We start from the raw sequence: 24996 nt of genomic DNA on the forward strand, positions 1-24996 counted from the left end.
GCACACACTATTCTTCTTTCAATTAGCTTGATCGTGAGTGTTTTTCATTTGAATTTTATCTTATTGATTGATCCCTTATTACCAAGAAAGTCCTCATGATCTAATGTGTGAATTGATTTGGATAAGAGTATTTTGAAATGTGAGTTGCGGGATTTGTAAGTTTTTGAGGTTCATTAGCTTGTGTTTTATTATGAAAAGGGTTAGTAGGTTCGATATGATTGGACTGAAAATTTTTATTTGAACACATTATTGAGGTCATTGATCTATATTAATTCTTGATTGTTCTTGGTTGGTTGAGTGATATTCTTTTTTTTTTTTTGTTTTTGGGCTTTAATTGGGTTTTGCTCGGGACTAGCAAATATTTAAGTTTGAGGGAATTTGATAAGTGTATTTTGTGCACTTAATTTGCATTGATATTTATGGTTAATTGCTTGGTTTCGAGCGGAATTATGCGTGGTTTGTTTTTGTTTGTGTTGAATTTTAGGAATCACAGGAAAAAGTGAATTGGTGTTGGTTGGAGTGAAGGAATCAAGAAAAAGGATAAACGAGTGAATATGGTTCAAGAGTTTGAAGAAAAAATGAAGAGATGGACGAGCCATATGCGCGCCCGCGCAGCCTCTCACGCGTGCCCGCGCTGCCTGAATTAATTTTTGAGTGAAAGCCCAAGGAATGTGCGCGCCCGTGCCTTGACTGGTGCGCACCCGCGCGTATTGGCGAATTTTGAAGAATCATGGCAAAGTTTTGTGCGCGCCCGCGCTGATAAAGAGGCGCGCCCATGCGTCGTGTTTTTCCAGCCGAGAAATTTTGGAAATTATAGAAACTTTGAGATTTATTCGGGTTTATCTTGGACGACTTTTAGGGCGTATAAAAGGGAGTTTTTCGGATCCTAAGAGCTATCTACCAACCGCCACACACATCAAAATTTTGAGAGAACGATTTGTGAAATTTCGGAGATCGTGAATTCAAGATTTCTTTGGAACAAAGACGGAGGCTTTTCAGCCGGACACGGAAGAAAGACTAAAGCTTTGTTATTCTATCTTTATTTATCTTTTAATTGTTGAATTATGTTTGAATAACTAAACATGATTTGGTTGTGTTTGAATTATAGTGTGAACTAAATTTTTCTAGTCTAGAGGTTGATATAGCCTGGTTGAGACATGTTTATTAATATTTGATTTTATTTAATTGAATTTCTCTAATTTAATTGTGTTTCTAGTTTTGAAAGTCTTTTCAATTTACTTGCCATAAGTTGATTTGTTAAATTTATTTGGAATCCGGCACTCTGGAGAGGGGATTTTGAGTAGGATCAATAGAATTCACACTGTTAATTGTTTATATAACTCGGGAGAGTATATAACTTTAATGGAACCATGAAAGAATATAATTTTACACATATCACTACAAGTAGATTATTTATAGGGATATTAGAATTGATCTGTAGTTGATGCACTCTATTTGATACTCGTGAAAGGGAAATAGAACAATCTAAGTGTTCTTGGTTATTAATTAAAAGTATTTCATGAAAATAGATTAATTAGGAATGAATATCGTCGAGACCAGGTGAAATCAAAACCTCTAGACTATTCCTCTCTGATTGATAATTCTTAAGAATTGTGTGTGCGTGTGCGTGTCCTTGCTAATCTCTACTATTTCTTTAATTTTTCACCAAATCTCAAAAATTTGATTTTATAAATAAAATTAGGACTATTTTAATTACAATTACTGAATATTTTCACATTACTTCTGGTGGGATCGACACTTTACTCATTCTTTACTAAAACTTGACAACCGTGCGCTTGCGAGCGTAAATTTTGCAACAAGTTTTTGGCGCCGTTGCTAGGGAGTAATTTGTTGATTTTGTTTAGTCTTCTTACCAATTAGTCTAAGTTTTAATTTAGATATTTTCTTTATTTTATTTTAAGTTACTGATTGAATTCTTCTTACTCTTAACTACAGTTTATGCGAAGATCTCACCGTGAAAATTCTCTACTTTTCGATCCAGAGATCGAACGAACTGCACGTGCTTTGAGAAGAGCGAGGAGAGAAGAATTACTGAACATGGCTGAAGATAATGCAAATCAGGCTCCTTTGGTGCCAATTAGAGATCATTTTAGGCCGACGATCTAGGCTCACTATTCTGGAATCGCTCGAGGGACGATAAATGCCAACAACTTCGAGTTGAAGCCGGTATTAATCAACATGGTTCAGCAGAACCAGTTCAATGGAAGCGCCACAGCTGATTCTCACCTACACCAATGCACTTTCTTGGAAATAATTGATACGGTAAAAATGAATGGCGTTTCTGAGGATATTATATGCTTACGCTTGTTTCCTTTTTTCTCAGAGATCAGGCTCGAAGTTGGTTACAATCACTGCCGTTGGGGACTATTACTATATGGGAGGAAATGGCGGTCAAGTTCCTTGCAAAATACTTTTCACCCGCCAAGTCCACCCAACTGAAAATCGAAATCAACACCTTCAGGCAGATGAATTTTGAGCAACTCTATGAGGCATGGGAAAAGTATAAAGATTTATTAAGACGTTGTCCTAACCACAATTTTGCAGATTGGGAGTAGATAGAGTGGTTTTACAATGGTCTGAATATGCCTACAAGGATGTCGGTGGATTCTACTGCTGGAGGAACAATTTTCTCAAAGGACCCCATTCAGGCCTACGACATGCTGGAACAGATGACCATAAACAGTTTTCAATGGCCATCTGAGCGTATGGGTGTCAAGAGAGCAGTGTATGCAGTGGACCCTCTCACATCAATAACTGCACAACTATCTACGTTGAATACACAACTTGCTGCGTTGAATAAAGTGAGTGTCGCAAAACCAGCAGGTGTGTCGGGTGCTATGGAAGAATCCCACCATCCTGAACAAGTGCAGTACATAAATCAAAGAGTTTACGGAGGCTAGAGAGGTAATCATGTTCCCAACACTTATCACCCAGTTTTGCGAAATCATGAAAATTTTTCTTACGCTAACAATAAAAATGTGTTGAATCCTCCTTCGAGGTTCAATACAAATAAGGGTGAAGGTAAGCCTTCTTTGGAGGATGTTGTTAGTAATTGTGCAGGAATCGAGTAAAACGATGGCGAGGACTGAGTTTCGCTTTGACAACTTGGAGACACATGTGGCCAATATGGGCACTGTGCTGCAATCTATGGAGACTAGTATTGGGCAGCTGGCAAATGCTTTGAAAGATAACAACAAAGGCCAGTTTCCGAGCAACACAGAGGTAAATTCGAAGGAGCAGTGCAATGCTATCACGTTGAGAAGTGGAAAACAAGTCGCTGCTGAAAAGAAAAAGCTGGAGAATGAAAATTATGATGAAACTAAAATTTCAGAAGAGGAAAAGAATGTAAAGGATTCTAAAATGGAGTGTGACAGTGAGAAGAAAGCTGAAGATAAGCAGAGTGAACCTGAGCCAAAACCGATGTACAAGCCCCCACTTCCATATCCACATAGGTTCAAGAAAAAAACTCTTGATGAGCAGTTCTTAAAGTTCTTGGAGATATTTAAGAAGATTCATATCAACATCCCTTTTTCTGATGCTCTGGAGCAAATTCCGAACTACGCGAAGTTTATCAAAGAGGTGATGTCCAAGAAAAGGAGGCTGAAAGAGAACGAGGTGGTGAACCTAATTGAAGAGTGTAGTGTATTGCTTCAAAAGAAGATGCCACAAAAGCTAAAGGATCCAGGGAGTTTTAATATCCCTTGTTCAATTGGTGGATCTAATTTTACTACTGCATTATGTGATTTAGGGGCCAGTATTAATTTATTGTTATTTTCTGTTTACAGGGCCTTGGAGCTTGAAGAGATGAAACCGACATCAATCACTCTGCAGTTGGTGGATAAAAGCATCAAGTATCCACGTGGTATGGTAGAATATGTCCTCATCAAAGTGGATAAGTTCATATTCTAGGCTGATTTTGTGATTCTGGATATGGAAGAAGAGCATGCCACACCATTGACTTTTGGGAGACCGTTTTTGGCCACTGTTGATTCCAAGATAGAGGTGAAGAAGAGTGAGTTGTCTATGGGTGTGGACGGTGAAAAGGTAACTTTTAACATTTTCAAGAATGCACCTAACCCACTCATCGAGGAATTGTGCATGCTTGAGAGTGTCAAGAAGCTAGACTGCTATAACAGAGCTGTCACTATCAGTAAAAAAAGAGTTGCCAATGGAGAGAAAACCGAGCATACAAGAAAAAACAAATCAGAAAAAGAAGCCAAAATTCAAAAAGCGGTTCGTGAATTATATTTGGCGTGTGAAAGAGAAGGAGAATACCCTAACCAAAGAAACATCTGCCTAAGACCAGTGAAAGTCGGGTTGACGACTCTAAACCAAGCGCTAATGTGGAGGCAACCCAAAATTTTGTTTCATTTTGTCTTTTCTCAGTTTTCTTTATTTTTGTTCTTTAAGTTAATTTGCTTTTCGTGAAATTATTTACCTTTCCTTTTTGTTTCTTTTGATCTCTTCGTTTTTCTTTTTAGGTACGCACTGTCTCATATTCATCTGCGCGCCCACGCGTATTTGCCTGAAAAAAAATAAAATAAAAATAAAAATAGGACTATATGCGCGCCCACTCATCCTCTTGGGTGCGCCTACGCATGGATTTTACGATAAAAGGATCAAAATGCCGAGTCACGTGCGCGCCCGCCCCTCTCATTAGGCGTTCCTGCGCGGTACATTGAGGAAAATTTATTTCAGACACCGAGAGCTGTGCACGGCCGCTCCAATTTCCATGCGCGCCTGTGCGTACCCTGAGCAAAAAAATAGGTCGTCCCCGCATCATATGCGTGCCCGCGCCTGCCACGTGCGCGGCCGCCTCGTCTGTTCTTTAAGCCAATTTTTTTCCTTTCTTTCTCATTCTTTCTCGTTTAACCCTACTCTTCACCGCCTTCTTATCTTTTATCTCCAAATCGCCTCTTAAACTTCAATTTACATCTTCCATTCATCATCTAAAGTCCATTCCTCTTTTTAATCTACCTCACCTCTCGTTTCTTCATCGTCATCTTCTCTATACACCTTCTATTTTCTTCTCTTTCCCAGGGCGCGCAATCGGGATTCACTACAGGAGGCTTTTGTGAATTTTTGCTTAGTGATTTGATAGTCGTGTGGTAAGTTTTATCAATTGACGGAGTTGCAAGTTTTCAAGTTCATATAGGTTGCATTGTGAATTGGATGTGTAGCTTGAGATTTTGTTTTGAAGTGTGCTGTTCTGTGGTGATTATTTGAAGATTGTGTGGTCGTGCATTCTTGGTGTTTTCAATTATAAGTTTGGGGTAAGTGTCGGATATTGGTCTTTATTGATAATTTGGTTTGTGTATTTCACCCGCCAAGTGTTTGAGATATGACACCTAAGAAAAAGTTGAAGTATGGTGCATCCTCTTCTTCTGCTCCTGCCTTTTACGCCCATCGATTTTGGGATGAAAAGGCTGAGGAAAATTATCAACGGTTTTTATCTAAGAGCATTCTGCAAGAGCGGGGGTTTGATACTTCTTTTGGCTTTGATCCGAAGGGGACCATTTTGAGCAATACGGGTCATGAAGTCATAGAGACAAATTGGCACAACTTTGTTAAACAACCGCAAGATATCGTGGTGCCCTTGGTTCGGGAGTTTTATGAAAATTTGAAATTTAAACACATTGCGTTCAAGGTGCTGGTCAAGGGCAAGATGGTACCCTTTGATTCTACATCGATTAACATTGTGTTTGAAATTCCACAGGTGCACATTGATGAATATGTGGAGTACAAGTCTGGGGAAATTGATTACGATAACATTATTCGCAATATCTGTATTGCGGGTGCTGAATGGAGCCTTGGTAGTGATCACAAACCATCAAATCTACGAAAAACTAATTTGAATATTGATGCCAAGCGGTGGTACAATCTTGTTTGCGCTCGCCTGAAGCCCACTGATCACGCCCATGAGGTCACCAAAGAGCGGGCCATTCTTGCCTTTTCATCTCTTATTACCGATTTGTGTGAAGCAGTGGGAGTTGAGTACCGCCCTAATGACGAACTGTTAAAGCCCACGACTGCCATACCATGCGCTTCTTCCTCTAGGTTACCATCTGAAACTGAATTGCGAGAACGAGAGGCAAGGCAAGCATTCAATGCTCGAGCTGCAGCCCAACGCGTCCCCGAACCACAATCTGTGGTTCCCCCTTTTATGGACGCCCGAGTCACATCCCTTGAGGAACTCCGCCATCACCGACAGGAGTTCCAGAATTTCAGCAAACGACTGGCGTGTTCATGGATTATATGATGGGTTTCACCGATGCCATGAGCCACCAGTTCTCTCACGCTGCGAGCTCGGCTCATCCTTTTCCTCCGTATCCACAGTGGCCACCCACTTTTGGTTCTTCAGACCCTGCCCATGATGCTGATGGTGATGAAGGCGGTGACCACTGACGGTCGTCGTTTGAGGTACATGCCCTTTATTCTTTATTGTTAATTCATTGATGACAATGAATGTACCGAGTTTGAGGGGTGTCAAATTTGAAAAATTTGTTGTTGAATTTTTGTTTTTTCTTGTTTTACATTAGTCGTTTTGGATTTTTAGGATTTTCGGTGTTGTTTTAGTGGTTGGATGGCTTTATTTGAATTGAACATTGTTGTTGCGTTGTGGAGTTGGGAATTGTTATGTGGATGTGAGTGATTATTGCGTATATATAAGTTCAGAAAATCAAGAGATAATTTGAAAAATGGCCAATGATGAAGTTATTTTTGTTTGGTATCTGAAATCCATGATCGTTGACCTACGTAAAAACTTTTGTGTTGGTGAACCAATTAGATGAATGAATTCCAATATATTCTGTGATTTATTCCTAAGTTTGAGTTAAAACATACAAACATAGAAATGATTGAGGCATTTTTTGGATCCTTGCGTTGAAATTTATCTTTAGTTGCCCTTTGAGCTTTCATGAAATCAGTGAGTACATTAGGTACAAATTCTGAATTTTGTTGACAAATCATTGTTTACTGCTGATGATTGTTTTTTTTCTGCACTCATTGAAATTCATGTAATTTAATTGTGAATTGAGATTTGTCTAGAACTAGTTCGGACACCCTTTGAGGCAAAATATGGGTAAACTGTGACTTATGAATGATTTATGCAATTTTTCTGAAAATCGTTTGTATCTTTCAAGCTACCCACTGATTTAGTTATCCTTAATACCTTGTTTGAGCCTAATTAAAAAACGAATGGCATGCGTGAAAACGTGTGATAACCCCCATTCGGCATCTTTTCAAGGTTCCACATTCACTACCTGATGAATAGCTTATACACTAATTCCTACCTTGAGGGAGTAAGTAATGAATGAAAGTTTTGTATGCTCCTAATTTAAATTTTCATGATGGAATGATGTGTTGAGAAAAATAAGAAAAAGAAGGTAGAAAATGAAAAGAATTTGAAGCTGAAAAAAAATGAATAAAAAATGATGAAAAAGATGAAAAGTGTGATAAAGTCAGTGCTATAATGAAGTTGAATTACATGGAGAATAAAAAGGAGTTGGAATTCAATGATTAATTATTGTATGCTCGCTCCTTTGAATTGTTATCCTTCGTTTGTAGCCATGATCCAGGCCTTACATTACAAGCCAATTAAGTCCTATTAACCAAGTCACAGACGCCTAATATACTAGTGGAGAAGGGTTGCGAGAATCTATCATATGGATAGTCGATTGACACTTTTAATGATTGTGAATTTTTTTTTATCAAAACACGCACACACTATTCTTCTTTCAATTAGCTTGATCTTGAGTGTTTTTCATTTGAATTTTATCTTGTTGATTGATATCCCTGATTACCAAGAAAGTCCTCATGATCTATGAATGTGTGAATTGATTTGGATATGAGTATTTTGAAACGTGAGTTGCGTGATTTGTAAGTCTTTGAGGTTCATTAGCTTGTGTTTTATTTTGAAAAGGGTTAGTAGGTTCGATATGATTGGAGTGAAAATTTTTCTTTGAAAGCATTACTGAGTTCATTGATCCATATTAATTCTTGATTGTTCTTGGTTGGTTGAGTGATATTCTGTGTTTTGTTTTTGGGCTTTAATTGGGTTTTGCTCGGGACTAGAAAATATTTAAGTTTGAGGGAATTTGATAAGTGCATTTTGTGCACTTAATTTTCATTGATATTTATGGTTAATTTCTTGGTTTCGAGCGGAATTATGCGTGGTTTGTTTTTGTTTGTGTTGGATTTTAGGAATCACAGGAAAAAGTGAATTGGTGTTGGTTGGTGTGAAGGAATCAAGAAAAAGCCAAAACGAGTGAATATGGTTCAAGAATTTGAAGAAAAAATGAAGATATGGCCGAGCCATATGCGCGCCCACGCAACTTCTCACGCGCGCCCGCGCTGTCTGAATGAATTTGTGTGTGAAAGCCCGAGGAATGTGTGTGCCCGCTCCTGGACCTATGAGCGCCCGCGCGTATTGGCAAATTTTGAAGAATCAAGGCAGAGTTTTGTGCGCGCCCGTGCTGATAAAAAGGCGCGCCCGTGCGTCGTGTTTTTCCAGCCGAGAAGTTTTGGAAATTATGGAACTTTGGGATTTATTTGGGCTGATCTTGGACGACTTTTAGGACGTATAAAAGGGTGTTTTTCGGATCATAAGAGCTATCTACCAGCCGCCACATGCATCAAACTTTTGAGAGAACGATTTGTGAGATTTCGGAGATCGTGAATTGAAGATTTCTTTGGAACGAAGATGGAGGCTTTTCAACCGAACATTGAAGAAAGACTACGGCTTTGTTATTTTATCTTTATTTATCTTTTAATTGTTGAATTATGTTTGAATTATTAAATATGATTTGGTTGTGTTTGAATTTTAGTATGAACTAAATTTTCTTAGTCTACAGGTTGATGTAGCCTGGTTGAGATATGTTCATGAATATTTGATTTTATTAAATTGAATTTCTCTAAATTAATTGTGTTTCTAGTTTTGAAAGTCTTTTCAATTTACTGTCCATAAGTTGATTTGTTAAATTTATTTGGAATCCAGCACTCGGGAGAGGAGATTTTGAATAGGATCAATAGAATTCACACTTTTAATTGTTTATATAACTCGGGAGAGTATATAAATTTAATAGAACCTTGAAAGAATATCATTTTACACATATCACTACAAGTATATTCTTAATAGGGATATTAGAATTGATCTGTAGTTGATACACTCTATTTGATACTCGGGAGAGGGAAATAGAACTATCTAAGTGTTCTTGGTTATTAATTGAAAGAAGTTCATGAAAATAGATTAATTAGGAATGAATATTGTCGAGACCAGGTAAAATCAAAACTTTTAGACCATTTTTCTATGATTGATAATTCTGAAGAATTGCGTGTGCGTGTGCTTGTGCTTGCTAATCTCTACTATTTCTTTAATTTTTCAGCAAGTCTCTAAAATTTGATTTTCTAAATAAAATTAGGACTATTTTAATTACAAGTACTGAATATTTTCACATTAACCTTCGTGGGATCGACATTTTACTCATTATTTACTAAAAATTGACAACCGTGCGCTTGCGAGCGTAAATTTCGCAACAGTTTTCCTAGTGACCAAACTTGGTTCGAACACATGAGGTAAATTTCAGACTGCATGGCTTCAATCCATGTAGGTGAATCAACATCAGAAACTGCTTTCTCCATGAATTTTCTTGGGTTACATCCATAGAGAGGCTCATCATTACCTTTTTCATGAAGAAGACTGTATCTAATAGGGGGTCAAATGCTTCTCTTAGACCTCCTAAGTGTGTGTACCACATTGACTAGTTGTTGAGGAGTGGGTTATATTTCTTTAGTAATGGGAGTTTCTCGAAATTTTTCGAGATCTGTCATCTCGTCTTTTCTATCTAGTAGAAACTCCTTCTCGAAGAAGGTGACATTTCTTAAAACAACCACTTTTGTTTATTTTTGGTGATAAAAATAATATCCAAGAGAGTTATTTGGATATCCCACAAAATAGCACAATATATCTCTTACTGTATGCTTCACGAGCTATACACCTCAGATATTTAAATAAGAATATTTGAGAGGTTTTTCTATCTATCTCATATGGTTTTTTATCCACTGTCGTTGTATGGACAATGTTCAAAAATTTTTCCCCAATTTCAAGCGCATAGCTCCAAAATGATGCCATAAATTCAGTGAATCCCATCATTAATCGAACCATGTAAATCAATGTTTTATTACAATGCTCTGACACACCATTGAACTGTGTTGTGCTCTGTGGAGTCTAATTTGAGAGAATATGCCCGAATTACCATAAAGTTATTTAAGGTGTAAATAAATGTCAACAAAATTCTCAGCTTTGTTGAACCTCCTTTACAGTTCATTCAACATTCATGACAACATTTAGATTTTGGTTTGAGGATTATGGTTCCACCATTTTTCAAGCATAAACAGTTCTTCTGTGCTAATAAATTTCTTAGGCCCTTTTGGATGTGCCTTGTCAAGTACATATGAAATTTTCTACGATTTAAGAATAATCTTTAAATTTCTCAACTATTCATGATAATATGGCCAAGTTAGCTTGTTTTGATAGAGAAAAACAGATAGTGGATTACGGGTCGACATCGTGAACATACTGAAAATGGAAACAGATAAGCATTACTAATTATTTAAAAATAATTTTATAAAATTTAAGATAAGAAATTTAATTTTAAAAACTTTTCTCCACTATTTTGACATTTTCACCACCCTCTATTAAAAACTGGAAATCATATTTTCATTAGAGAGCATGTGAGGTTCAATTAGCCAATCATTATTCTTAAAAGGTAAGGCCCAATTGTGATCCTTATACAAACCCTAAATAATTTGTCTTATGTTTGATAATAACCCAATAATAAATATGACATCGTTTATCTTCATGTGTGGAACCTACCCATCAATATTGAATCGTAGTGGATGGACGCCATGAATTCCCCAAATAATATGAACCAAAGTCATGCGAATTCCACCCAATTCACATATCGTATATCAGTGGAAGCCACAAATTTCTGATGTCCAAGTATTCCCAATTGTATGAGCTAAACACTGTCCGCAGGTAGCATTCAACATGCAACCATCGTTGATAGAAGACAATAATAGATTAAATTTTTTAATTTTCCTTTTATAGTTTGATGTGATTTTGAATAAAATTCAAAAGAAGATATTTTAATTTTGGAATTTGTCTCAACACTTTAATTTAAAATTGTGTGCCATACTTGTTTGTATGTTTGTAAGATTCATGCAGTTATATATATATATACATATTATTTAATCTATATCTAATATATCATAAATAACAAAAATAAGGATTATCGATCACCGAGAGCTATTCAATCCATGTGAGCCAAAACACGAATCTAATTCCATATATTAGTAAAATGCAGGGATGCAAATGCAATTTCATTACATAAGCTCCAATATTTTACATGTATTAAATGAAATTTTATTACATAAGCTCCAATATTTTACATGTCTTAAATATTTAAGCCGATGAACTTTTGGCCCATTATCTTTCAGTCTTGATCTATCACCAATTCTAATATTACCTTTGAATTTCCATGGCACATAAGGGATACATTTCAAGGGGTGTGAATTAATGAGTCATAAACCAAATCCATTTTTACATTAAAAAATAAAATAATAATTAATTAAAGCCCACAGGGGAATAGGCGACGAGCCTATGGGCCTCTGACTCATGTGAGATGGGGTCTCCTTGGGATCAAATATTTTTAGAATAAAATAATAATTATACCATTAAAATATCCTAATATACACCTAGCACATTGGTCTTTACTCTCGATCCTCCTTTATACATAAAATATCACATATTATCATCAATTAATTCAATAAATTTAATTAATTCATTAAATCACGTGCCTTGTAATTTATCACTAACCGAAATAATTATTAAGTAAAATAAAAAACTAAATAATTTTTTTTATTTAATTTCTAATTAATTTATCAATAATTTATTTCGTTGAAAATTTCTTTGACCATAGATGTTAGTAGACCAGATCATATTAATTGTATGCATGTGTGCTCGATTTCAGTCTCACCCTAAGCAATCTCATCATTTCGCTGCCAAGAATATGCTTAAATATCTTAAAGAACTAAAATGTTGGCCTATGGTATGAAAAAGACCCATCTTTTGATCTAGTTGGCTATTTAGATACTGATTATGCAGGGTGCAAAGAGGACATGAAAAGTACCATTTGCATGACAATTTCTAAGAGATTGACTGATCTCATGGTTTAGGAAAAAAAAAAAAAGACATCCATTGCAACATTAATAGTTGAGGCGGAGTACCTACCTGCTATAAAGTGTTGTGCGCAACTTCTCCGAATCCAACAAAAATTGTGAGATTATGAGATTGATGCACAAGAGATTACCAATATATTGTGACAATACAAACACCATTGCAATCATCTACAATGCAATTCTTCATTCCAGGACCGACCTCATTGATTACAGACATCACTTCATCAGAGATCATGCATTCAAGAAGGATAAAAGGCTGGAGTACATCCCAAATGATCAACAAGAAAAAACTATATTTATCAAGCCTCTACAATGGACTAAATTTTCTTAATTTATAAATATTTTAAGGCTTGTTGATTTATCTTAATAATTTAGTTAGGGGGTACCTTATGCTCTGGAATGTATACTAATAAAACAAATTAGGTACCCTTGAGCCCAACATATAGTCAGTTTAGTTCCTCAACTAAACTGGTCCCTGTGTTCTCAGACTAATTGATTTTATCATCTAGTATATTGACTTTTGATTAAGTTTAGTTCCTTAATAAAGTATGTGAATTTCTGACTAAAAAACTGCCATGTGTTTTGTACGAGGAAATTCAAAAGTCATTTAGTACATAAGTATCTCAGTTAGACCCCTTAACTTCTTCTTCTTCACAGTTCTCATTCTTTGCAAGTTCTCTGCACTCTTCCTTATTGCAATCAAATCTCAACCATTAAATACTTTTAATTTCATATCGAATCATACTACAATTGCAACTGCAACACCAGCACACATTATTAACGCACTCGATGTGGCTTTTGAATCCATTTATGCCATGGAGGATGGAAAATGGGTTGGAGTATTTCAGAGGATTGAGTCGTCTTGAATCAAATGATTTCTAGGCTCTTCATTGGAAATATAGATTCCAGAACTGCTGAGCAGAATATCTTAGTCGCTAAAGATGTCTAGGCTATGATAGCGGTTGGAGATCATGAATCGATAGTAGATGAAGATTTTTTCTCAAGCTTGTTTCAACTGACTTCTAAGAGGTTGTATTGGATAAATTAAGTTTCAGTGTTTAAAGATTATTTCAAAGCTAAACTGCATTACCCAAACTGAACTAGACAAGACAAACCAAAACTGGTTCAGTAAACTATTCACTACCTAACTGCTATCTGGACTAAATATTTTACCTACCCAAAATGGAGATTTCAGACCAAAACTAAAGCACTGTACTCAGAGTATTTGATGAATTCAGTCTACCAACATATAGTACAGATAGACAATTGATGTCAATATCATCAGTCTACCTTATTGAATAATGTTTTTCATACACTGACACATCAAAACCGCATCCGCACACACAATCATACTATATCATCAGAGAGAATTTTGACATTGCAATACAAACAATGCAATGGGAAAATCATGTGAGGAACATAATACTATTTAAATATTTATGACCGTTGGCACCAAAACCTATAAATATGTTATAAAATTAGTTTTGGACGATCCCCCCCCCCCCCCCAATTGCTACACTTGTTATTCTTGCATATAATAGTTTACCTAAAGCCTTCAAAGTTTACTCAGAAAAACTGATCAAGAACTCAAAACACACATTTGAAGAACTTATCTGATCATTGTAGGATCATTTTGCGCAAGTTTATCAAGTTGTAAAAGAAATTTTAATGGATTTAGTCTTATTGAGTTGAGATACTAGAAGTTCTAAGATAGGCAGTGGTGTGAGCCATAGTCTTGGTTATGGATTTTGCAAAGAAGTTATGAAGTTCAAAGTTTTCTTGTGAAAACCTTTGATAGGACCGGTTTAGGGTGTAGAGATTTAAATAAAACTCAGTAAGTAAAAATGAATGCAAGGATTAATGTATGAAGTAAACTGAAATGAAAGGCACGCTTGGATATTTCTGGATGTTCAGATATTTAAGTACTCCTATATCACTATTTCTTCCTTATTGGAAGGATATCGCTTGAAGACTTTAAATTTTACAACACTTTGCAAAATCCTACTCCAACAATAGGACTTACCACAAAGCCTATCTCAAATCTCCTAGTAAATATAATCAATAGAAACAATCCTAGACTGAATAAAAAGTTTTTACAACTCGATTATAAGTGCACAAATTGATCCTTCAATGATTGGATGATATCTGCGAATGTGTGCTTCAAGTTATTGATCCGTTTAGCTTGATGAACTTTAAAAGCTTTTTGGTAGACTTCTTAAAATACGAGTTTTTGTGCAATACTTGCAAGTTCTTACCAAAACTGATTAAGCTGCCTATTTATAGGATTGGGTGCCAACGGTCATAATTTTTAAATATTATCTGATATCTTCAAATTCTTTCTGTTGCACTGTTTGTATATGTCACATCATCATTCTCTACCGCAATAGTACAATCTGAGTGCGCAAAGGTTGTTGCACATTGTCAGTGTACGGAAGGCTTTATCCACTGAGGTAAACTGACTGTAAACTGAATATTCTCGGAATGTTGGTAAACTATCTATGAGAACTTCAGTTGGCTGACAAGAGCAGTTTGTGGCAAGATGATAGATTGAGAGCAATTTGGTGATAATAGTTGTTCAGCAACTTGAGAAATCAGTCTGGGTAAGTAAACTCTTATAAACTTTTGCAGTTTGGGTGCAAGATCAGTTTACTTATCCACTTTAGATCAACGATGCGAGCAGTTCAATAACTTTGGTTGATTCAGTTTAGCAATGTAGTTTGGGTATGCGATTGACAAATATTTTGCAAACAACGAAACTTAAAATCTCCAAAAAATTTCCCCCTTTTCGGAGTTTGAGAAAACTTAGTTTTGACAAAACTTATCTTTTGTTTTGTAGAATTTAGTAAATGCATCTTTAGTTTTAAACTAAACTGTTATTTGTTTTTCCGTTTTGACAAACACAAGATATATGAAGAATAATCACTTGTAGGAGAATAAGATTCCAGTCAATAGTAGTAATAACGATACTTCAGCAAACGTGTGTAGATAAAACAAGCAAAACTAAATTTCTCTCTTGGATAATGACGATAATTGCTGTGTGCTCAACTGTTAGGAGAAGAACTGGCCCTGATGGCTATATCTCGACTGAGTACTTGGGAGATTTGATATGATTGTTCAGAAATTTCCGTGTAAGAGATGAAAGGGATTTTATTTTATTGGACATAACATGGAAGTTATTAGTCAAGGATTCTTGCAACGAGGGAACTTGAGCGGAAATAGTATCCACTTTGATTTCAAGTGACTCATGAGATTGCTATAGTTGAGATAGAGAAGAGCATACTTGGTTAAATTTGTCCGGAGATTTGATCAACAAGGTGAACTATCTCTGTAGAATTACTACCTCTTTTGTCATTGAGTTTTGAATAGCTAAAATGTGATCTCTAGATTTTCCTTGATCATTTTTGATCACTTGAATATCCCCAAAGAGTGAAACCAATGAAGACTTGAGTCCATTTAAGGTGATATTTAAGTCATCAACTGTCTCTTTTTTAGTCAGCTCTACTGCTTGCATTTCTTCTTTGCAAGAAATCGAAGGTCCTTTGTGACAAAGATAATTTAAGTAGATAGATTGTTTGGCCTTGGTCATGAAGGTTTTATCTTTATCCAACTTGACTAAAAAGATTTCAGATCTTTCTCGTCATCAAATTCAACTTCCTCCAACCTCAATTTTCCTTTTTTATTTGATTCTGATGGGTCTTCTTCTCCAGTTTGGTACGCGGTTGGATGTGTTGACATGATTGGCACAAACTAAAGTATTTCATCAACTTCAAATGACTCATTGATTCTATTGCTTTATTCTAGGCTATGAATCTCTAATGGTGAAGTTAAAAATTAAAACTTAGAGTCAGCTGCTACGAAGAATAGTGAAGGAATGTAAACAGTTTCTAGCTTGGTGAAAGAGTCATTGTAGACTAACAAGGCAAGACTGGATTCTTCAACAAATTATTCTACAGATGGTTCAAAAACTGTACTTGGTATGTCCAAAATTGGTTCATAAATAAAATTCACTTCTTCATCAACTGTCGTCTCCGACTGTTCTTGAGTTTCAATATGGCTCGTAACCTGCTGCAATAAATTCACTTGAAAGTCTTGAATTGGATTTATCATTTTCTCACTATGGTGAACTGTAGGTTCCTCATCCACTGGATCAGTTTCTTTCTCAACTACTTGAAACACTTGATCAATTGTGTGTTCTGAAGACTCGTCTGTTTGTGGAGCTGGTTGGGAAGCTATTTTTTTCTTCAATTTTAACTTTGATACTTGTAGGGCTTAGGGATCACAATTTATTGGTCTTGTTCCCAAAACTAAACCCATTGCTGCAATGAGGCAAGATCTGAATCCAACTGAGTGAAAACAATTCTGTCTTCATATGTCTTTCTGGAGGTTGGATCATAATTCTTCTTTAACTGAGCATGAATTGTTGAAAGTCTATTTGTAAGGCCCGAGATTATTTAATTTTAATTCGAGAATATTTAATTTGAGAATTTTTGGAGTTTATATTTAAATTATAATATTCTTAAATTATTTAGGATTTAAATTGAATTAAAAAGATTGCACAGGGATTGATTTGCAAATAGTGAAGATTTCAAGGGCCAAAGTGCAAATAGAGAAATGTTAGTGGGACACTTGGCTTGGGAATTATATTTCAACGTTTATGTATTCATTTTATTCAGATTTCATCATCCAAGAAACCGAGAGCTTCAATTCTTCATTTGTATTTCATCTTCAATCCTTGATTTCTCAAGATCCGGCCGTCCGATTTCAAAACCAAGCCTAGTTTTGGAATCCTTGCAAGAAGAGATATCATATGATGTAATTATTATTTTGATCCAACATTTTTTTATTTTGAGGAGATGTTGAACTAAGATTATGGTTGGATATATGTGTTCTAGAGCTTTCGATAGTCATATTTTCGAAGTTGGATCAAAGAATGGATGCCGTTTGAATTAGCTATGATTTTTCCAGCCTATTTTTGAAATTCCTATCATATTATATGCTGGTTTTTTGATGATATATTGCTTGTATAAATGTGTTTGATGTAGATATGATTGATAGATTTGATAGAAATGAGTTTAGGTTACCGAATTTGTACCGTTACGCCGTCGGGTCAAGGATTTGATAGAGTTTGATTAAGCTGAGTATTATGTGAGTTCTTTGCTGATATAAGTAATTTGATATGCTATATTTTCAGATTTTATTGAAGGATTATCGAACTCGGGAAGTCAGCTTCGAACCGGGATAGAATTGATCAAGGTTTGTGAAGTTTATGCCTTGACAATTGATGGAAGGTTGAGCAGATTTTTGATTGAGCTTTTGTTGTGCAGCTTGTTCAGAATTGCAACAACCTTAACCCAAGAAAAAGAGGTATAAGACAAAATCAAATTTTAAGGGATTGAACAATCAAGATAAATCCACTTGAGTGCCTTTAAACCACATACTTACTTGTTTATATGCTTTCTTGTATTGATGTGGATTGAATGAGATCTTTATGTTGATTCTTGCTAGATGAACATGTATTGATATCGTTGGATTAGACTTATGCTTATATAGATGGTAGCACTTAATCGTGTTACGCCCAAATTACCCGACTCAACTCAGATAAATAAGATATGCAGTAGTGAGAGTAGGGATCGTTCCCACGAGGAAAGAGAAATTTATGTGTTCTAAAAATAAAGTAAAAGGGGGTGTTTTGAGTTTGAGATTAACTACAAAAAATTTAAATAATTTAAAATAAATATTATCACTATCATGCAAGATTGAAATTAGAACAAAGAAATCAATGAGAAACAAGCCTTGGTATCGGTCGACTACACCCTTGAAATTATTAACTCGATCATCGGTTTCCTAAAAATAATTAATTCTCATTGAATATTCATCATTGAAAATCAAATTCCTGTTTCATCTTAATCTTAGTTAACTAGACACAAGAGTTCTAAATTAACCCTTACTAATGAATTAACCCAATACAAGCGATTAAATTTAAATTCGCGATAGCATGCAAACTAGTGAAATTGACGAATCTAGACAACACATACACAAGTGGATGTATTTAGTCTAGTCAATTTGTTCCTACACTTTAATAAATTCACAAGCGGAAAAATATCAAGAGTAGTTGCTTCGCAAATTAGTTGATTCAAATAATTACGGATTTAAATACTAATTTAGCAGTAGATTGTATAGCGAAATAATAAGATGGCCAATCCGAAAATCTCACATACAAGCATGAAATAAATCAGAACAACTTTTGATACTTAATAAGAATTAAACACTGAAAATTAAAATCTCATGAATAAACAAAATCAAGGGCTTGTCTTCCTCAACCAAGTTCTAAGGTTTAGTCACAACGATTCATGAAAAACGGAAGAAAAATAAAAAAAAAAGAAATTGTAAGAAAAAGATAGAACACAAAACCTAGCTGCCAAGGAACAACTTCAAATTCTGATAATCATCTCTAAAAAATGGAATAAAAGACCTAATAAAAGGCTAGATTCCAAAATAAAAGAGTTTCCAAAATTAAGAACTCTTTCCGAACAGACCCACTCGCTCGATCGGTAAAGATTAACCGATCGAGCAAGACCAAAATTGTAATCCTACTATTCTTCAAATTCATGCGGCCGTTCGATCGGTAGAAGTTAACCGATCGAGCGGCCAACTTTTCTTCCGAATCTGCTTTTTCCTTCACATGACCGCTCGATCGGTAGAAATTTGCATATTGAGCGGTCAACTTTTCTTCAAAATCTTTGCAGCATTTCCCTTTCTCCAAGCTTCCATCCATACGTCCTCCAAAACGCACACCCTGCACAGAAAAACCAGGAAACAAATCATGTAGACACAAAATATTCAATACAAACAAAATACGTAATTAAAACACAGAAACAAATGCAAAACAACAATTGAATGACATTAAAATATGCATCACAAACACAACTATCAAATTCCCCCACACTTACTCCTTCCTCGCCCTCAAGCAAGTCATGCAAAAAACAAAATGAAAACACAAAAAACACATAAGCAAGGATGAATCATGCATAACATAGCCTCAGAGAAGTTTTTTCACACAAAAACAAGTTCATACATATTCTCGATCATCAATGATACACCTTCAGTCGAATGAGAACGTGCGTGTGTGACATGTTACCCTAGCTACATGCAACTTCAACAAGACAAGTGTCAAAACTTTTCGCCGACCTAAGACAATTCAGTGAAAGTCTCACAATCAAGAACTCTCCTCTCAACAATCTCTTAACACAACACAACTCTCTTGAGATAAAATTACGCACCGTCAGATTTTGCACCCGACATTTTTAAGTCTCAATAATTACCCGCAGACTTAGCTATAACTGGATAGGATTCGAATTTCAATCCCCTCGTCTATAGCCCGGATGGAACTACAATCCCATTAGATCCGTAAACTTAGCTATGAAATAGTGAATAGAATTTCATTCACATTCCAAGACCGGATGAAATTGTTATTTAAAATTTTTTTCAAAAGTTTAACCCCATTTTATCCGCATACTTAGCCACAAACAAGACGAATAGGATTTCAATCATCTTGCTCACAACCCAGATGGAGTCAATTTTTCATCAAAGCTTTATAAAAAATTAAAAAAGGTGCGACCAAGAGTGTATATGATTATAAACGAAATCATCAAGATTCAAGAAACTATCAAGTTCCACGAATACCTATTATTGTGCAATGGTCCAATAGACATCCACAATATCTAATACATCACTACACTTCACTGGTTAAACATGTGTGCTTGAAATATTCAACAATCAACCTATGGTTTCTCATATATAATCAAGAGTATAAATTTTCACAAAAGTTTCATGTTTTTTTTTTCTCAACTTCCTCATCATAGGCAAAATTTCAACCTCAACTCATGCATTCGAACAAATATGAAACAACAACAAACAACTCACAAACTAAATGCAACGACTCAACAAAAACAAAGGTAATGTCATGAATGCACCTCCCCCCTACACTTAAATGAAGCATTGCCCTCAATGCGTCAAATCACAAAAGACAACAAATAACAAAATGTCAATGCAATGAAAAATGCAAAACGAAACTCCCCTCGTTTACTGGTTGGCGGCGTCATCCTCTTCAGCCTCAGGAGGGGGAACCGGAGCAGCGTACTGAAACTAGAAAGGCGGAGGATATGGAAGAGCAGCAGGAACAAAGGCCATATCAATGCCTAGATGCATAGATATACCCCGAATGAGAGAGTCCAGAGCTTGAGAGTTGTGAGCAGCCACAATATTAAATTCATTCTGGTGATGGGCATAGGATGTAAGCTCGCGGATGGAATCGGCCTGGGAGCGACGAGGAGGCGGAGGTGGCCTTGGGTGGTTCGGACAAAGAACAAATCGACCGTCCTGCACAAAGTGTTTGACTCTATAGACTCTCTTGGCCTCAACTGCAGCTGCGTCCACAGGTCGCTTGGGTGGCAACCATTCTTTATCGGAACGAATGGGAACACCAGCACGGATACACAAGGAAGTGATAATCATCGGGAAGTAGAGACCCAAGGTGGCGGAATCAATCGACCGATGGATCTCGCTGTGAATCACGCGTCCCACATTTATTGGCCAACCCATATCAAGATCAATTTCCCCCTGACAAAAGCTTTACTATCCATCCTCTCCGCTGCGTTTGCATAGAATTCATGCACAATTGGGACAACAGCAGGAGGAGGTTGCTTGCAAAATACTTCCCAACCACGTTCTTGAAAGAAACGGAATACCTCACTATCACAAAATTCCAATTCAAATCCATGCTCGAGAATAGGAGAGCGGTTTACTTTTACGTGATCGTATCGATCACGAGCCTCTTGATTGACGAAGTTTTCGGCAAGGTTTTGGGAAGAACGGGCTGTCGCTGCGCCTTGAGAAGATGATTCGCCGGAGTATCAAACTTTATTTGGTCCCATGAGTAATCAAAAGTAGAGAACAGATACCGGAGCGCAAGGGTCGGAGAAGAAGACCGGCGCGACAGGGGCAAGGTGGAGGTGCTGTCCGATGCGAGATGGATGTATACGACATGAGAGCTAGCCGAAGAAGAAGACCGGCTAAACATCATAGCAGCAGATAGTAGGTGAAAAAAAAAAATTCAGAGGCGGCAGAACAGGGCCGATGTGGAGGTGTACGTCACGGCAGATATCTGTGCAAGAGAGTGAACGGAGGTGATAACCGGAGTGAAGTTGTGTGGCAGCCGATTTGTTCCTGTGCGCAAAGAATAAGAATTGGTGAGAAATTGAGTGTGTAAGAATTTGGGGGTTAGGGATTTAGAAATAATAGAGAGGAGAGAATAAGAGAGGAGAGAAGAGGAATCACGATTGAAATCGCGTAAAAAGTGTCTCGCTTGATCGGTAAGGATTGACCGACCGAGCAAAAATATTCAAACTTACTGTCCTACCAAAAATGCTCTCGCTCGATCGGTAGAATTCTACGGATTGAGCAAGAAAAAAACATGAAACTCTCTTCCTGCACCAAAAGAGTGCTCGCTCGATCGGTATAACTTGACCGATCGAGCAAGCGAGCCAAAAAAAAATTCAAAATATTTTTGGATTTTCTACTTTCCGAAAAAAACAAAATAAATAAATAAAAACATGAAAATAACAAAAACTAGAAAAATTAAAACAAGGGAGTGGAAACAAAAATCACTGGGTTGTCTCCTAGTCAGCGCTAAATTGACAGTCAGTCTATAGATCGACTACATGCTGCGATTTATTCGACATCTGGCGGAGCATCAAGTGTTAGCTCATGCTCATTCTCTCCATCATTTCCTTGGACCCCTTCATGATAATGTTTCAAACGCTGTCCATTAATCATAAATATTTTCGAGGTCTCCAAGCTCTGTATCTCCACTGCACCATGAGTAAAGAAATTATTAATAACAAACGGCCCAATCCATCTAGAACGCAACTTACCTGGAAATAATTTAAGTCGTGAGTGATAGAGCAGAACTTTATGACCGACTTCGAATTCCCGTCTAGAAATCATCTTGTCATGGAAGGCCTTTGTCTTGTCCTTATAGATTTTTTAGCTGGAATATGCATCATTGTGTATCTCTTCTAATTCTTGCAACTGCAGCTTTCGATGCTCGCCACTCTAATCCATCTGCATATTAAAGTTCTTGATAGCCCAATAAGCTCTGTGCTCCAATTCTGCGGGTAGATGGCATGGTTTCCCGAAAATTATACGATATGGGGACATGCCAATTAGCGTCTTAAATGCGGTTCTGTAAGCCCACAGATCATCGTCCAATCGCAAGCTCCAGTTCTTCCTTGTCGGATTCACTATTTTCTCTAAGATAGACTTGATCTCTCTGTTCGAAACTTCAGGTTGACAATTGGATTGTGGATTATATGCAGTGGAGATCTTGTGCATCACATGGTACTTTTTCAGCAAATTCGCCATAGTTCGGTTGCAGAAGTGCGTTCCTTAATCACTGATGATGACTCGTGGAATCCCAAACCTATAGAAAATATTGTGTTTGATAAACTCTGCAACCACTTTAGAATCCTCGGTACGGGTGGCCTTTGATTCCACCCATTTTGAGATATAATCCACAGCAAGTAATATATATATAAATCAATACGAACTAGGAGAAGGTCTCATGAAGTCGATGCCCCAAACATTGAAAATTTCACAAATTAAAATAGTTTTCCGAGGTATCTCCTTGCGCTGGGATATATTACCTATCTTCTGGCATTGAGCGCATGACTTACAGAAAACGTAAGCGTCTCGAAATAGGGATGACCAGAAAAATCCGCAGCCCAACACCTTCCTCGCTGTTCTTTTTGCTCCAAAGTGACCACCACAAGCATAAGAGTGACAAAATGTGAGAATAGGGATTACCTCGCTTGCAGATACACATCGTCATATGAATTGATTGGCGCAGTGTTTCCACAAGTATGGATCATCCCACACAAAATACTTAGCATCGCTTCTCACTTTTTACTTTTGTGACTTGGAAAATTCAGAGGGAAACCCTTTAGTAACTAAATAATTTACAATATGTCCGTACCATGGTAATTCTGTTCTTGTTGAAAAAAATATTTCATCAGGAAATTCTTCTCGCAAGCTCTGCTCCTCATCAATATGAACTAGATGGCTCAAGTGGTCAGCGACTCGATTCTCCCTTCCGCTTTTGTCTTTGATTTCCACATCAAATTCGCTCAAGAGTAGTATCCATCTTATTAGCCTTGGTTTTTCCTTCTTATTCGCCATCAAAAAACGAAGAGCTGCATGATCAGAATAAACAATAACTTTAGCACCAAGTAAATAAGAACAAAATTTTTCTAAAGCAAAAAATACAGCCAAATGCTCCTTTTATGTGGTAGAATAATTCCGTTGGGAATCGTTCAGAATACGCGAGGCATAGTAGATAGCATGCGATGCTTTCCCAACTTTCTATCCCAACACCGCTCCTACAACATAGTCGCTGGAATCACACATGATCTCAAATGGGTTGCTCCAGTTCGGTGGTTGGATGATCAGTGCAGATGTCAATGCGTCTTTAAGTTTATCAAAAGATGCTTTGCATGACTCATCAAATTCAAACAACACATCTTTTTGCAAAAGTTTGCACATAGGGGATGCGATCTTGGCGAAGTCCTGAATGTATCTCTTGTAAAAACCTGCATGGCCAAGAAAAGAACGCACTTCCTGCACACTTGCGGGGTAAGGTAGAGACTGAATAATATCAATTTTAGCTTTATCTACCTCTATCCCCTTAGATGAGACGACATGACCCAAAACAATACCTTGCCCAACCATAAAATGACACTTTTCAAAATTTAGAACTAGGTTGGTTTCGACACATCTCTTAAGGACAAGAGCAAGGTTAGACATACATTTTTCGAATGAATCACCATAGACAGTAAAATCAACCATAAAAACCTCTAAGATATGCTCAATATAGTCAAAAAAATGCCAACCAAACACCGTTGGAATGTGGTCGGTGCATTACAGAGTCCAAAGGGCATGTGTTGATATGCAAAGGTTCCGAATGGTCAAGTGAATGTCGTCTTTTCCTGATCTTCTGGCGCAATCGTGATTTAAAATAACCAGAATACCCATCAAGAAAACAATAGTAAGAATGACATGCTAACCTTTCAATCATTTGATCAATAAAGGGCAAAGGAAAGTGGTCCTTTCGGGTTCCAGCATTTAGCTTCCTATAGTCTATACAAACCCTCCACCCATTTTGAATACGGGTGGGAACCAATTCGTCATCCTTGTTCTTTACAACAGTAATCCCGGTTTTCTTGTGCACCACTTGGATCGGACTGACCCACTGACTGTCAGAAATTGGGCAGATCACTTCTACTTCAAGAAGTTTCAAAATTTCAGCCTTCACCACCTCCATCATAGGTGGGTTCAACTTTCTTTGCGGTTGACGCAAGGGATTCGCTCCTTCCTCCATTAGAATCCTGTGCATGCACGTAGAAGGGCTGATTCCCTTGATATCTGCTATGGTCCACCCAATAGCAGTCTTGTGCTTCCTTAAGACTTTGACCAATTGCTCCTCTTGTTCGGCCTCCAAAATGTTGGAGATGATAACTGGTAATGTTCCTCCTTCTCCAAGGAAAACATACTTAAGATGTTTGGGAAGCGTTTTCAGTTCAACCATTGGTGCCTGCAAAACAGATGGAAGGCTCCGAGTATTAGAAATTGGTAAAGATAAATAAGAAACATTACTTGACTGAGGTAGCTCAGGAGCACTGTTCA

At 36.8% G+C, this 24996-nt stretch overlaps 1 protein-coding gene across 1 annotated transcript; it reads right to left on the reverse strand.

The window, feature by feature from the left end:
* Positions 1-21987: 21987 nt before the first annotated feature.
* LOC140874027 (uncharacterized) lies at positions 21988-22680 on the reverse strand. The gene is made up of 2 exons (XM_073277309.1): positions 22464-22680; positions 21988-22190 (listed from the first exon to the last, which is right to left on the reverse strand). The coding sequence occupies exons 1-2, from the start codon at positions 22678-22680 to the stop codon at positions 21988-21990; spliced, it is 420 nt and encodes a 139-aa protein (XP_073133410.1).
* Between the last annotated feature and the right edge of the window lie 2316 nt (positions 22681-24996).

This window comes from Henckelia pumila, chromosome 1 (genome assembly GCF_033568475.1).
Source record: "Henckelia pumila isolate YLH828 chromosome 1, ASM3356847v2, whole genome shotgun sequence".
Lineage (NCBI taxonomy): Eukaryota > Viridiplantae > Streptophyta > Magnoliopsida > Lamiales > Gesneriaceae > Henckelia > Henckelia pumila.

Excerpts from the sequence above, each read along its gene's own strand:
- LOC140874027 (XM_073277309.1), bottom strand. The coding sequence starts at position 22,680 with ATGGCGAATTTGCTGAAAAAGTACCATGTGATGCACAAGATCTCCACT. Across the intron at positions 22,191-22,463 it reads AATTGGCATGTCCCCATATC|GTAAGTTGCGTTCTAGATGG; the intron begins GTATAATTTTCG and ends AATTATTTCCAG.